This window comes from Artemia franciscana, chromosome 18, assembly GCF_032884065.1.
Source record: "Artemia franciscana chromosome 18, ASM3288406v1, whole genome shotgun sequence".
Taxonomy (NCBI): domain Eukaryota; kingdom Metazoa; phylum Arthropoda; class Branchiopoda; order Anostraca; family Artemiidae; genus Artemia; species Artemia franciscana.
This window is the reverse complement of record NC_088880.1, coordinates 25,341,274-25,357,219: the sequence shown is the minus strand read 5'-3', so window position 1 is coordinate 25,357,219 and position 15,946 is coordinate 25,341,274. Positions and strand designations below refer to the sequence as shown.

The following is a 15,946-nucleotide window of genomic DNA, read 5'->3' as shown; positions in this document are numbered from 1 at the left end:
TTACCTCTACAGCGAATAAAATAATAAAAAATTTCTTTCTGCAAAAGAGATAAAAAAGAACCTGGTATGTTTTCTGAAATGCTCAAATAACTCTTCTAACTATGAAGCAATTCATAATATTTTGTCTACTTCTAATCCGCATTTGGTATTTAAGATTCAGCGTAAGTTTGAATCAAATACGGATAATAAAGAATATTTTGAGGGCATTAATTTTTTTTTGCCGAGTAAATATTTTTCAAATTACGTAATAAACGCCAACCGACAATTACATACCGTCTTTACACCAGGAATATCTAGACCACGCGCAGCGACATCTGTTGAAATGAGGATATCCACATCTTCTTCTTTGAATTTTTTTAAGGCATCAAGACGCTGGGGCTGCGAAAGGTTCCCATGCAACTCCGCGACCTGTAATATACCATACCAATTATGCTTAAGGGCTTTTATTCATGAATACAGGCTTTTTCCACTGATAAATAGATTATTGAAACAAGATTGTGAATTATCAGTGGAAGAAAAGAAGTAATAAAATCTGTTAATAAAACTAGATCGTCGAATTGCAAACTGTGGAACAACAAATGTTTACAAACCGACACGTGACTAGGCAAAATCCACGATCTAATTTGAACGTAGTTTTAAAATTCAAAATCGAACTCACAATCTAGATTATGGACTCCAGATCGATACGAACTCACGGTTGTCAGTGGAATAGTATTTTTATGATCAGGAATATCAGTGCAATGGCAGAATTAAAATCCAGATTTCTGATTTTTAAATTCGGTTTGTCAGTGAAATAGACCAGAAAACTCTCACTTTCAATTTTTGAACAGTCGATATAATTGTGAAATCTGAAAAAATGGAAAAGCTTGGATTATGTCAAAATAGATTGTATTGTAAATGACATTGCTATATATCTACTTAATTTATTGGGATCTATCATTTTATTTATGAATCTTCAGCCAAATACCGAATTCGAAAAAAAAAACTGCCTGTCTGATAAAGGTATAAAACTAAAAATTTTGGCAATTTGTTTGTATTCCAAAATACTCGAGGGAAAATATAGCATTTATGTTCTATAAAATTGAGTGACTGAAAAAAAGGAAAATAAAAGGAACTTAACAAAAAAAGAGGCAAAGAAAAGGAAATAAAGATAGAATGAAAAATATCATTAATGTTCTGTAAAATTAAATGACTTAAAAATATAAGTAAAAAAAATTAATAAAAGAGGAAATAAAAATAATAGTAAAAATACCATTTGAGTAATATTGAATAACGTAGAAAAAAGGGAAAATAACAAAAATAAAATTAAGGAAAAAATTAAACAAAGATGAAAGGAAAAATGCCATTCATGTTCTGTAGTATTAAATAATTTAAAAATGAAAGGAAAACAATTAAGAGGAAATGAAGGAAATTATAGTAAGAAAAAAGAATAAAAAAGGCAATAAGAACAAAAGGAAAGTACCATTAGTGTTCTGCAATATCGGACTTCGAAATAAAATGAAAAATAATAAAAATGAAATAAATAAATTAAGAAAACACAAATAAAAAATGAAAATAAAAGAAAAATACTATTAGCGTTCCCGTTCTTAGAAGACGGATTGACCCATCTTCTAAAAGAATAATTAACCTTATCAAACAGCTTGCGGTAATGAACTGTAAGTAAAGAGCGATCCACGCCAATATTAGATTTCTAAGACATAATTAAAAAAACAAAAAAACAAAACAAAGCTTCGGCAAAATCTAGCTTTTTAAAACTTCCTCTAAATATCCTAATGATCTTAAAAGGATCAAAAGTGGATCAAAAGATCCACTCTCCTTTTGCGAAAAAAGAGAGTATACAACACCTAAAAATTGATCTCTGGCATTTTGTCCTACAAAGCCTACAGCTTTAGGTCGTACTGATACTTACACTGCAAAGACAAGATACTTATGCCACTGGATTCATCAGTTTCAGTTCTATCCATTCAATAACCGCAACTTCTGTATTACCAAGACAATATCCTAGGTCTATACTTGCTATAAAAAAAAAAAAAAAAAAAAAAAAAAAAAAAAAAAAAAAAAAAAAAAAAAAAAAAAAAAAAAAAAAAAAAAAAAAAAAAAAAAAAAAAAGTTCCAAATTCTTATGCATTTTTTTAAATCTAACAAAAAAAAAAATTTATTTGTGGTTCAACGAACCACAATTACAATATTACTTACAGTTTCTCTTTGGGAAAGATCTATACTTCCTATATGTCGCAAAATATTATTCAATAAAAAAAAAAAAAAAAACCCAACAACAAAACATATAAAATACGCAAAAAAAGGTTCAAAATCTAAAGCGGTAGATGGGTGAAACTGAATCACAGTAGTTAATGACAGTAAAATTATTGTCTTACGTTGGAACACAGAAACTATAGAACTGTAGAAAATAATATGCCAAAACAGAGAGCATAAACCTTGAGAGGAAAGAAAAAGGTAAGGCAGTTGATTTTTAGCCAGAGAGGGTAATTTCCACGTAAATTTTATTAAAAACAAATTAGATTATTAAGAAAAAAATATAGAAGCATAGGTTTTCTGCCTTACCGGTTTTCTCGATGGATACTAGAGTATTAGTGCCCCAAAATGGTAAAGCCGATTGATAATTATTTTTGGTAAGTTTCATATCTTTGTAAAATATATAGTTTCAACTTTTGCTAAATAAAAATAAAAGAAGAAGAAAAGGAAACTCGACACCCGCGAAAAAAAATGATTATAAACAGGTCCTACAATTAAATTTGTCTTACCTTGAGACCAAGTACACCAAGTTGAATTTGAAGTCTATGGCATTGCTTCTTCGTCTGAACGAAAATCATAACATGATCCTGGAATGTTCGACAAACCAGCGCAGCAAGGATAGCCTCTCTGTCACTCTCATGTTCCGGTCGGATCCTTTTAAGGAAAAAAAACAATTATTAAAATAGAATTTTAAAAGATAGGCGTTTAATTATATACCTGTATCTTACAAGAAAAAAGAGAAAAAATGGCGACAAAATCCTGCACTTTTAGCCCATTTCCTATAACAGTAAAGAAAGAATTGAGCATAATTAGATTATTTTTCTCTTATAGCTCCCAGCTATTTCTGTAAAGTCTGAAAGGTACGACAGAGCGCAAGTGAAATAAACAAGCAATAATGAAAGTAATTTTGAATGAATACTGTCAAAAGCAAAAAGTACAACAGACATTGCTTATACAAGCCAGGCTTATACAGGCAAAATACGAAGTCTGGAATAACTTTGCATAGTTCTTAAAGCACCAGCTAGGATTCTTTAATAGCTATGCCATTTCTCAAGTCATGTACGGATACATGGCAAGGGCATTGATATAACAGCTTTAGTAGCAATTACAAAGTTTCGAAAATAAGTGCGTCTGGTTTATCGGATATTAACTGGTCTGAAAGAATTACGAACTCGTAAATAAGACAAAAAACAAAACAAGCGTTGATAATTTAGAAAATCCTATGTAGTAGATAGCGGCACTGGTGCTACATTGTCCTTAGGGGCAATTACAGGATCCCCCATGATGTCTGGTGCTGGGTTCCCCCCGGCATTAGAAGACGTGGACAGCAGAGAGCAACGCTTTGCCGCAGGCTGAAGAGGGATGCTACACTGGTGGGACCAGCTGTCAAAGACCTGTGCCTCAAGCTCTGCAGGGGTCGCAGCGGAGAGGCATTACCTTAGACCTTAGCTCCTCCTATGCCACCAGAACCACTAAGGGCATCCAGAAAGAGCCACAAATCATGCCTCATTTGTGCTGCTGCCCAGACGTCTTCCAATAGGGATTGGACTGTCAAATTGATAAACTTCGGGTCCCGCTGGTATGTACGACGAAGTGTACTTTTGGATTCCCTCTTCTTCGAATTCCCTCTGGTTGCTACTCGAGTACCGTTGTGGGGAGTCTATCTTCCGCCATACGGATAATGTGTTCCCAGTAGCACCATCTTCGTTGGTGTATGACATCTGTCACCAGTGGTTGATGCCGGATAGAGCGAACTGTCTGGTTAGTTATGTGGTCCCTCCGGTTAATGTTCAGTATCCTGCGAGGACAGTTGTTCTCGAAAGCGAGAACCCTCTTTTCTTGCTGTTGGTTCAGTTTCCAGCATTCACAGCTATAGAGGAGGGCAAAGAGGACGATACTGTATGTGCCAACCGACTTGGGAGGAACCAAGTAGGTTAATTTAGGAACTCCTAAATTAAAGAAAGTGCGATTGGTTGAATTTAGCCTTGTAGGATAATAAATTGTGCTTAAGAGACTCTAAGAAGCGCAACAAAAATTTAGACACAATCACAAACTAAACAAATCCTATTAATAATTAATTCAAAAAAGTTAATTACCTGAAGAAGAAATAAATTGAGCAAAGGAACAGAGAACGGTAAAACGAAAAACAGTGGGGAGGCAGGAGGCGCCCTTTAGGGTGGGGAGAGTCATGACGGGTCTCTATTTTTGTCCAGGGTGATCGAATGAGTAAATTTTTTCGGGGAACGAATGAGTGGATATTATATGACGGAGTAGTTTTTTGAGGATAAAAAATTTGAGAAGGTTGATTCGTTCGGTTGTGGTGTATTAACTCCATTCTTTCTTGCTTAGTTGTTAATTGGAAGTGGGGGGTGTATTTTGTTACACTTGGGATAAAGGAAGAAAGCGTCCTCATAATTTCGCTTACTTTTGCAAAATCGGTATACCTGAATTGCCTGGAACGATTTCGTGCCAAGAAGCCTATCAGCAGCACGAACCGCTCCAATTTGACGAGGTCCCGAGTATACGCATGAAAACATAGTTAACTGAACGAAAAGGAAAACTGATTAACTAAAAGCTACTACAGATTGATTTCAATTCTTAATGCGGAATTCGGTTTGATTAAGCGTAAAGAGGATGTATTTATTTTTCTGTAAAAATTCTGTAACCATTGTGCAAATCTATCAGATTCGGATCAAAGAAAAAAAAAAATTCTCTTCTCTGCACAGTGAAATTGTGTTTGACATAAATAACATCTTCCACGCACTATATGTACTTGGAATGGCTACCTTTTAGTAGAGATAATTTTCTAGGAACACTTAAGATGACATAGCTTCCAATTAGAAATAAATTCCAGATTTTCTTAACGACCATGTTCAAGTCATTGTTGTTCAACAAAATTTGCAATTTTCGGTGAATATGTAGTGGTTGGCTATTTCCGAAGGAAACATACTAAACAGATAAAAGTAGTACTACTATATTCCTTATTTTATGCTATTTCCAAATGTCATCATCGCTCTTCTGACAATGCGTTATTTCCCACCCCGCTAAGGCTCCCAGATATAGCCTTAGGAATATACAAAAACCAGAAGAAATTAAACCAGTGGAATTCTTACTTTACAATATACAGCATGTTTCTATTTATCAAATTATCATGTTTTCTTCCATTGTTATTCATTTTTTTAATGTCCAATAATATTTATATTTACAGGTCTATTGTTCTAACTCAGGCAAAACCAAGTTTCCTCAAGTTGGGACTGCAGAAACCCATTTTAACAAACCTATGAAGCATCATGGGATTTAATTAACGAAGGAACGTAATATTAGGACTATATCTGGAACAACCAGGAGGTTGGGGGAGGGATGATGCTGCGGTGTGCATTGTCAGAAAAGCAACCATAATGTTTGAAAAGAGCGAAAAATAAGGAATCTTAAGGTACTACTTTTATTTGTTTAGCATGTTTCCTTCAGAAATTTTATTAGCATGTTTCCTTCAGAAGTGGCCAATCACTGAATTTTTATATTTTTCTATCAGAGCCCAATTTTCTATCAGAGCTTAGCTAAATTGAGAAAAAAAAATCCCAGTAGGAAGAAAACGGAAGAACAGTTTCGCTAAAGTTGGCAAAATTTACAATAACACTTCAGGAAAACTAATATAATTTTTTTTTTTTTAGCCTAATGGATAGTAAACAATAAGCAGAAAGATGCTGCTCTAACTCCAAAAGTGAAGTTATTTAGGATTATTTAACGTCGGACTGACGCAGAGTATAAAATAATGTCTTGGAGCCTTCAGACTGAAAATTCTGCAAATGTTCTAAATTTCTAGGAAATAATTCTGTAAAGACCAGTCAAGAAACCCCAAATACCGAACGTTGTTTTAAATTTTCGTTAGTGATCAAATTTTATGAAATCTAGCAGGAATATAAAACTCGAACCCAAGGGTAGACTCCAGCAAGTCAAAGTGCAATTCAAAATGCGATTCATGGTAGGGGGAAAAGAGGCCGGTTTCCAGTAAACTGACATTTGCATATATACCAGAAAGTATTGTCATACCTCAACAAAACTTGACAAACAACAAGAGCTAGCGACCCAGTTTTGCGTTTGAGCTCTCAGGACACAATTCAACCTCTATTGGGGATATGGCAGGGGGATTCCTATATTCTTGTCATTAGGATAAGTGACAGAAGAGACTGTCAGATCTTAATTACGAGATTTTCCTGGCCTTTCATGAGGATAAAGTCCCTCGATGGGACTACTTAAGACCAAGTTTCTCTTTTTAAGAAAGCGTTAAACACGTTCATTGTTTTTGGGGCGTAGCTTTATTCTGAAATAACGTGTCAACTATGGCCATTAATGACCTGTGGGATGCTACAAGCACGTAGACTTCATCTAACAAATCGTCTTCTTATATTAGGACGACTTTTCTGCTCTATTTTCAGAAAAAAATTTCTGTGTGTGAAAAAGAAAATTTGAGTTCAGCCATTAAAAAAGCAAAAAAAGAACAAAGAAGAAGAAAATACCTGATGAATTCCTGCCGCAAATTGAATGCCACGTCTTTGTTATTATTGACAAATATTTTGAGAGGCTTCTTCAGAGACACCATTGCCAAGTCAATAACTTTCTCCGTCATAGTGGCAGAAAACAGCATTGTTTGACGTTTTTTAGGACATTGTTTGACGATTTCCTTAACTTGATCACCAAAAAATTCGTCCAACATTCTATCAGCTTCGTCCAATATAAGAATTTCAACAGAATCAAGACTAAAGCTAGGAGTATTTTGCAAATGGTCAATCAGACGACCTGGAGTTGCTATAACGATGTCGGGGTTGCCAAGCAAGGCTCTTTCCTATAAAAAATGGTATTATTCAAACTAAATGACAATTTTTGGACTTCGAAAATGGTAGAAATCCAAGAATTACTGCCTGAAATTCCTAAAAAGACTACAAATCGTTGTATCATGTTGATAAATTCTGTCTGTATAAACCGTGTAAAAAAAAAGGTTTTCATAGATTAGTGAAATGATTCGGCAAATCTTGGGTAAAAACAATCTTCATTTGAGAGACAGACTTTCTTTTACAATTAATACTCCTGTATTTAAAGCTAATAACTTACACTTAAGTTACATTATTAAGCAGAAGCCAGGAGAGGAGTGGGTTGACCAAATCTTTAATTTTTACGACAAGATCAAAAATAAAATCATTTCCAATTTGTCTAAAGGCAAAATCTTATTTTTGCTCGGTAGGCTTAAAAAAAGGGGAGGTCATCAAATTTCGCTTGAGACCAGCGTTGCCACTACAACCAAGAAATAAAAATCGTCATGTTTCTAACTTGACACCCCCTTTTAGCCAAAAAACGTATTAAAATGTTTCAAATCATTGTACTATCAGTACCACCATTGCATTACTTCTCTAATTGCTTTAGAAAGAGCTTAAAGAAACTATTACTTTTTACTCTGTAGAGATCCATACGCTATTTCCAGCAGAAAAAGAAAGAAATCCATGAAGTGTCACTCTAACAATTCATCTGTCCAACTCCATTGGATCAGACTTGAATCCTCTGAAGGTGTACCATTTTCTTTAGCTACGAATCCTTACTAAATTTGATAAGAGACCAAATAGGTCCTCTCTATGGTCGCAGATGACAGGAACGTCGTTTAAAACTAACCCTTAGGCTGCTTATGATTAGTGATAACAGACTGCTTATGGTACATAACAGATAGAAAAATATAACAGATAGAATATAACAGATAGAAAAAACTAACAAGTACAAAAATCAAATTCAAATGAAACACATTTTCTTTAATTTTGTTCACAGAATTTTTTTTCGGATTTCAAGAAAGGAAATAAGTAACAAAATACACCCCCACTTCCAATTAACAACTAAGCAAGAAAGAATGGAGTTAATACACCACAACCCAACGAATCAACCTTCTCAAATTCTTTATCCTCAAAAAACTACTCCGTCATATAATATCCACTCATTCGTTCCCCGAAAAAAAATTACTCATTCGATCACCCTGGACAAAAATAGAGACCTGTCATGACTCTCCCTTTCCCGACCCTAAAGGGCGCCTCCTGCCTCCCCACTGTTTTTCGTTTTACCGTTCTTCTTTTTTCTTACTGTTTCTTTGCTCAATTTATTTCTTCTTCGGGTAATTAACTTTTTTTTAATTAATTACTAATAGGATTTGTTTAGTTTGTGATTGTGTCTAAATTTTTGTTGCGTTTCTTAGAGTCTCTTAAGCACAATTCCCAAGTAAAACTTGGCTATTCTACTGCCCACGCAGCCCAGTCCAGTCCAGCGCCCATAGATAGATTAACCACTATTAGTACTGTCAACATCCCCCCCCCCCTAGCTCAAAATTGACTACACAACCTCTGTAATCAAATTATACGACCAAAAAAAAATATTAAACGTGCAAAGCAGAATAATAAACGTTTCCTAAAAGAAAACACCTATTCCTTTTCTCATTTCTTTTCTCACAGGTTGTGAAATTTTACTATAAATATTTGCAACTGTTGATGATGGTGATGAACTGGGGAAGAGGGTCAAACTAAACCGCTATTGACGCTAGTTTTGTGTAAGGCTAATAAGCGAATAAGGACAACTGACTCCTTGACAGCCCTCCTGAACCTAATAAATGCATCCCAGGAAAGCAGAGATTTTGGTACCCATGAAGTTGATATCAACGAAGGCTGTTGGATAATTTGGACCAACAGCCTTCGTTGATATCAACTTCATTCTGTATATAAAAAAAAAACTCTAAGTTTAAAATTACACAACAAAAGGTGTTAGTATGAGAAATTTGAATAAGGACAACTGACTCCTTGACAGCCCTCCTGAACCTAATAAATGCATCTCAGGAAAGCAGAGATTTTGGTACCCATGAAGTTGATATCAACGAAGGCTGTTGGATAATTTGGACCCGTTTCGCATCTCCTTATTAGTATAAGTAGAATGAAATATTAAATAAGAATTCAATAAGGAGACTTCAGCCATCTCCTTACCATACTTACTGAAAGCTAATGGCTCTTAATACTGATTTAATTAATTAGCCCTTCACTTAATTCATTTTTTGAGTTAACGAGAGAGTGAGCACTCTGGTTAACTTTTTTGAAATGATCGCTTTAAAATTACCAATTAACATTCCAAATTTTCCAAAATTCCAATTTCATTAGCGTTTCAGATTATTTCTAAGGGAGACATAATTTTCTATAACTTCTACCCTGGAATTGTTAGATAATTTCTAAATTAATAACATTTATAATTTCTATATATGATAATAGAAATTGTTTCAATTTCTATAATAATTTTCGTAAATTCATAATTTTCTACCCAGGAATAAGGTCGGTCGACTCGTTTGGAAATTTGTAAACTTACAATTAAAACCAATTTCCAAACTTTCTTGGTTTATTGGCCTTCATTTTAATTATTTACTTTTAAATCTCTTAACTTTTCTTGTTCTTTTACGTAGGCAGTTTTGTTCATCATATTCTCTTGTTCTCAGTTTTCTTTTTGTAATAATGAATAAGGACTTTGAACTACGGTCTGGAGTATCTACTGAGTCTTTGGCTAGCATTTAACTTATGCCGTTTTGAGCTCTTTCATTTTTTCTTGTTAATCCCTTATTAGTTTTATTATTTTCTAGTACTTTATTTATAAATAAATTTTATTAATTTTTCTTCTTAATCTTATTAATTTCATCATCATCGTCGGATTGTTGACTTTTCGGCTAGGGTAGCGCAGAAGACACAATGATACATAACATTTAAAATGATGGGAAAACTTTTTACTGCTAACAAGGACCAGTGGTTTCTGCAAGATCGTTTTTTATGCATCCAAAATAAAATAAATTACTTTGATAAAAATCTCCAATTCATAATGATTTCCATGAATAAGAATTGATAAAATACATAAAATAGTCCCTAGGGAAAGCGACTATACCAATCAACAGAGCCTGCTTAGTTTGAGGGGAGGAGTGCAAAAAAAGCTTCCCAAAAAATTACACATTTCACAAGAATGAATGAATGAATGAACTTTATTACCCGTAAAAGTATAAAAAACACAAAGTACGGAGTACTATAAATAAACAAAAACAAAAACGATAAACAGTAAAGAAAAAAAATTCAAACTAACCAGTATCAATATGGAAAAAAAGCTGCAGAGGGTCGTAAACGTGAATAAAGTTGATAGTCTTTTAAAAAAATCATCACCGGAAGACCGAATCCGAGAAGGCACATCCATTAAACCAAATCGAGCAATTTTTTTTTTATTTCGGTGCCATCTAGGAAGCCGAAGGAGGAATTTGCAATAAAGTTCACAACAAATCTCCATTTCATAATTATTTATATGAGTAAGAAACGGCAAAAAAAACAAACAACGGCAAAAAAAACCTATCGACCAATAACGGAGCCTACGTGTGTCGAGAGAGGGACTACAAAGTCGGCTTCCCAAATTATATCTAATATCAACATTTTGAGATTTAAAAATGTCAAATAAAGCAAATATTTCTGCTATGAAGGACTGATCGTTTGTACAAGATCAGTTTTTCATTCACACATATTTTGACATAAAAATCTAGGTTTTATGATTATTTGCATGAGTAAGAAATAGTGAAATAGCATATTTTGGATAATAAAAAAAAGAACTCATAAAAAATAAAACCGAAGGAAAGGGACTAGACCAATCGAGGGCTCGCTTAGTTTCAGGAGAAGGCTTTTAAAAAAAGCTCCCTAAAAATGTCAACATATTTGGAATATTGGCAGCTAATTTCTATGATAAAATTAACTAAATGCACGCAAACAAGAGATATTTTTACGCCTGGGATTAATAGGGTTGTAGTTGCGTCTTTATGGCCGAGTTCGCATTTTTTGTTTGTTTTTCCCGCTTAAAATATTTATTGACTCCATAAACAAAGAATAGATAAAATTTAAACAGAGGGTGCATTACTGATTTTGATACTAATACCGTGAATATTTCATATTAGTATATAAATAGCAATGTGAGGGTACGTTCATTAACTTAGTATAAACTTAGCAAACTGACTTCCAAAAAGATAACATTCGACAGTCGTGTAATTTGTGTGGCATTTATTCTTATTTGAGGGGTGGGGCATGTTCTCACGAACATAGTTTTTCGGGTGATTGTATACAATAATCTTAAAAAAAGGACAGTTAATCAACTTTACTTCTGAACTATGAATTCTGACGAGTTAGCTGAGCTTTCATTTTTAAGAAAGCTCTTTTTATTTTCATTTTATGGAGTCAAACATTTACATTTTCATTTTCATTTTCATTTTCATTTTCACTTTTAAGTGAAATTTGAAAGTTTGGTTGCTTGAGAGAAACATACGCAAGTTCTTTCTAGTTTGGCCATAAACAATTGTGCAGTGTTCCAGGAATTAATAATAAAATTCAAATAAGAGCATGTCTATAACATTAAATATAAACGACTCGCAAGAGCTTTATGCTTACCTGAGCTTTCAAATCTAAACCTCCAACAGAGAGCGCAACATCTATATCCGTAAATTGAGATAACTGCTTAGCAACTTGGTAAACTTGTACACCGAGTTCTCTCGTTGGAATTAATATTAATACCCTGAAACAAAAATCACTTAGAATACAGATTCTGATAGTTACATAGAAAAGCTACCCAAAATCTCAAGAGTTGAACTAGAGCTCTTCGTCAGGTTTAATGCTTGATGGATGAGAGCAATACGGAAGCAAAACATACATTCGTTGAACAAATCCAGCGCGAAGAGACACGGATCGCGTGGATGGATGACTTCCATCCAGCTCTCATCCACGTGAAAACGAGGCCCTAATGCTTCTTCTTCTTCTTGTCTGGATTATTACGGAGACGCTTTGCTACAAGACACCCTAATGCTTATCCACACATTGAGATTTCTAATTACTTCAAATAAAGTTATGCACCAGAGACATTTATTTTAATATTTAATTTATTTACGACTGATTATCGGCAAGATTTTGAACATAAGGTTAAGTGATCATCTATTGAAATATTTCTTAACATCAACTCAAGATCTTAACATGCTTACCTGAAAGCATGGGTTTCCAAGAAAACCTGTAAGCAAGCTTAACCCAATACTAGCCTGAGGGTTTCTATTTGATCTTAATTAACAGTAAGTAATTAGGATCGGGAAACTATCGGTGACATACCACCGTAATTAGTTTTGTGTTGTGAAAAACTTCACACCTTGCGATCGAGAAGGTGTCCACTAGGCGTACAAACGGTTTTCCCGTCTGGGTCTGGGTCTGAAGTACCTTTAAGGGGCGTTTTGTTTTAATTCAATTTTAATATTATGGAGTCAAAGTCAGAATCAAGAGAACTTAAGATGGACAGAAAGTCCATCTTTCGATGGACTTTTTTAATCGATTTTTTTTTTAATCGAGGGCTTTTTACAGAGATATCAAGTGTTTAAAATTTACCTTGCTGAAGTGTAAAGCAAAATTTAAAGGTTTAAGGATTTTTTTCAATTTAAAATAAAGTCCAAGCCACCATGTTTTGCTCAACTACCTTCTTTCTCCCTCTTTGTAATCTTGGCTTACTTTCTTTCCTTTTAAATTAGCAAGAAAAAAAAACAACAAATATTTATTCTTTATAGTTATTATTGTGCAGAGTAACTATGCTTAATCATACCTTCAATATAAAAATCCTGTTATTCGTGATTGCTCTAAAAAATTATTTGGTACTTCAGTTTAGCAATGTACCGGGGCAAAATGTACATTTCTGAGAGCTTTCTTCGCACTTTCTGAAAAGAGGTTTGAAACAAAGAAAAAAGCTAGTTTTATCAGTTTTCCTCTTTATGTTAAAATAAGGCAAAGGGCTAGAGAAAAGGGCAAGAGAAGGCGAGCTGTGAAGAAGCGAACGAGAAAGAAAAGAGAGAAATTAAACATTAGTTTTTGTGAGAAAAATAATTATATGCTAGAAGATGAAAACACTGAAACAGTGATGGAGCGCAGGAACAATTTTAATAACAAACAAGCTAATAATAACCAACTAATGTTGATTACGAAGAAGATAGAATTTCAGCAGTATTATAGATTACACAAAATCTGTAACAAATATTCAGAATAAATATAAATACAGAAAAATATAACAAATATATGTAATGTTACGGAGTAGCTAGTCCAGTGCGTACAGTAGAAAAGCGAAATGAGCGTTATATAACACGCCTGGGCAGTAAAAGTGTTTTCAGATAGTTTTTTCATGTTATAAATGCTGAGTTTGATTTCATTTTTAGAAGTGTTTTTTTTTTCTTTTGTTTTTTCTCGTATTACTCTGTCAGTTTTGTATTTTTTTTTTTTTTTTTTTTGCAATATGACGGGAAATAAACATATACATACTTATATATACGGTCCTCTTAGCTTTATTATTTTTGTGTTAAGTGTCTATACAAGCGGTAAATCCCTTTCCCCATTTTCTTATTACCTCAGAATAATATACTAATTCATTCCATTGCAAATTCTATGTTGAGCCCTTAAAGCGGCCCTAAAAGGTGACTTTTTTGTCATCACACAAAAAGTGACCACCCCAGAAAATGATGTTTATGTGATAATATGTTGATATATAAAGAGTCGAGGTTCTTACAAATCAAATTTTCTCACTAATTTACAATAGACTTACTTACTAATCTACTAATTTACGAATCTTACAAATTTTCTAACTAATCAAGCTTTTACTAATCAAAATTTCCGTAATCGTTTAATTAGTTAATTATCATCTTCCCAAGTCAGGTATAAAATTCTGGTGAGTTCGAATGGGAGTAGAAGGTTTAGACAAGCCTAATGTAAAATTGATGAAAATAATTTGATGAAGTAACTTTAGCAGAATAAAGCAACCGGGAAATAGTTGCCTGAAAGTGCATTATTATTTTTTCATCTTTTATGAAAATCATTTATATTATTAATAAATTAGCTAATTTAAATAAATTGGGAAAGTAGAGAATTGGGTTGTTCAGTGAAGCTGAATTTCAATTTTCACATAAATAAAAATTCAATATTAAATAAAATAAAAAAAATAATATATATATTATAGACATAAAATAGATAAAATAAAAATATTTTTAATATTTTTACTTTATCTAAACAGGAGTCAAAAACAAAAATAAATGCTTAATCTATTATTAATACATAGGAAACTATTATTAACTTTTCTATGATTCAAATTATTGCAGGTATCATCTCCTTGTCCAAGTTTTCCCTTTGAGTCCTTCCCAATCAAATTATCTGTTTTATTTGAATTTCCCGCTAAAACTGTAAACTACAGATCAAATAGGGTCCATAGAAACTTACACAACGTTCAATGATTTTTATTAATCAAACGCAATAGGGTCAGGATTTTACTAATAAGAAACTAATAAACAAAGAATTTTAGCTAATGAGACTTATTACGGTGTTTAATATATTTTACTAATTAAACAGTGAAGATAATTTTTGCCGATTCCTTTAACTTTGATCTATCCGAGGGCGACTGCCAGGGATGGGGTGAGGGAGACACCTTCCTATATTTTTTGCCCTTCACCCCAAATTTAAAAAAAAAACCTTTTTTTTTTGCATTTACACAATAAAAACTTTGCGCCATTTTCATTAAAAAGAAACTAAAAACAACAAAAATTACCCCCCAACCCACCCAAGATTTTAAAAGTAGCCAATAGTTTGCTCCCCTTTACATTTTCGTGAATTGGCACCCATGGCTCTGTTAGTATAAAAGAAATACAAAAATGCATTTAAAAATAAAAAAAGCACATATTGTAAAATTCACTGAAAATCAAGCAAAGTATCTTACGCATTTACACAAAAAAAAAACTTTTTGCCATTTTCATAAAAAAAAATAAAAACAACAAAATACCCCCCAACCCGCCCAAGATTTTTAAAAGTAGCCTACGGTTTGCTCTCCTTTACATTTTCGTGAGTTGGCACCCATGGCTCTGTTAGCATGAAGGAAATGCAAAAAATGCATCTAAAAGTAAAAAAAAAGCACATATTGAAAAGTTCACTGAAAATCATGCAAAGTATTTTACGCATTTACACAAAAAAACTTTGTGCCATTTTCATTTTAAAAAAAAACTTAAAAACAACAAAACTACCCCCCAACCCGCCCAAGATTTTAAAAAGTAGCCTACAGTTTGCTCCCCTTAACATTTTCGTGAATTGGCACCCATGGCTCACTTAGTATAAAAGAAATGCAAAAATGCATTTAAAGTAAAAAAAGCACATATTGTAAAATTCACTGAAAACCATGCCAAGTATTTTACGCGAAATTACTATCAAAACATTGCCGACTCTTAAACTGACTATCTAGTCTTTGATAACTGTCATAACGCAGGCCTATATCGCAATAAATTAGAAGTGCGCTTAGTAGTATAAAGCCAACGAACCTTGTGGCAGTCTCTTGTCTGGGTCTGTAAAAAAGTCTCTCAAGCACAGGAAGCATGAATGCGGCAGTTTTACCAGTTCCTGTTGCGGCACAACCACATATGTCACGACCTTGAAGCGCAACCGGCACCGTGGCAGCTTGAATTGGAGTGGGGTGGGCATAGTTCATAGTGCCAATGGCCTAATAGAAAAAAATGGATAATAGAATTCTGAAAAACTAGCGCTTTAATGAAAACACAAAATCGACGCAATAAAACAGGTATAGAAACAAGAAAATAAATCTTTTGCCGGGCATGAAA

At 33.4% G+C, this 15,946-nt stretch overlaps 1 protein-coding gene across 1 annotated transcript in view; it reads right to left on the bottom strand.

Moving 5' to 3' along the window:
• LOC136038802 (probable ATP-dependent RNA helicase DDX27) overlaps positions 1–15,946 on the bottom strand; it is a 58,382-nt gene that overhangs the window by 24,263 nt on the left and 18,173 nt on the right. The window contains exons 6-10 of the mRNA XM_065722185.1: positions 15,650–15,828; positions 11,724–11,847; positions 6,771–7,096; positions 2,763–2,907; positions 274–408 (exon numbers count right to left, since the gene is read on the bottom strand). Coding sequence (XP_065578257.1) covers positions 274–408; positions 2,763–2,907; positions 6,771–7,096; positions 11,724–11,847; positions 15,650–15,828 — 909 coding nt within the window. The remainder of the gene's footprint in view (positions 1–273; positions 409–2,762; positions 2,908–6,770; positions 7,097–11,723; positions 11,848–15,649; positions 15,829–15,946) is intronic.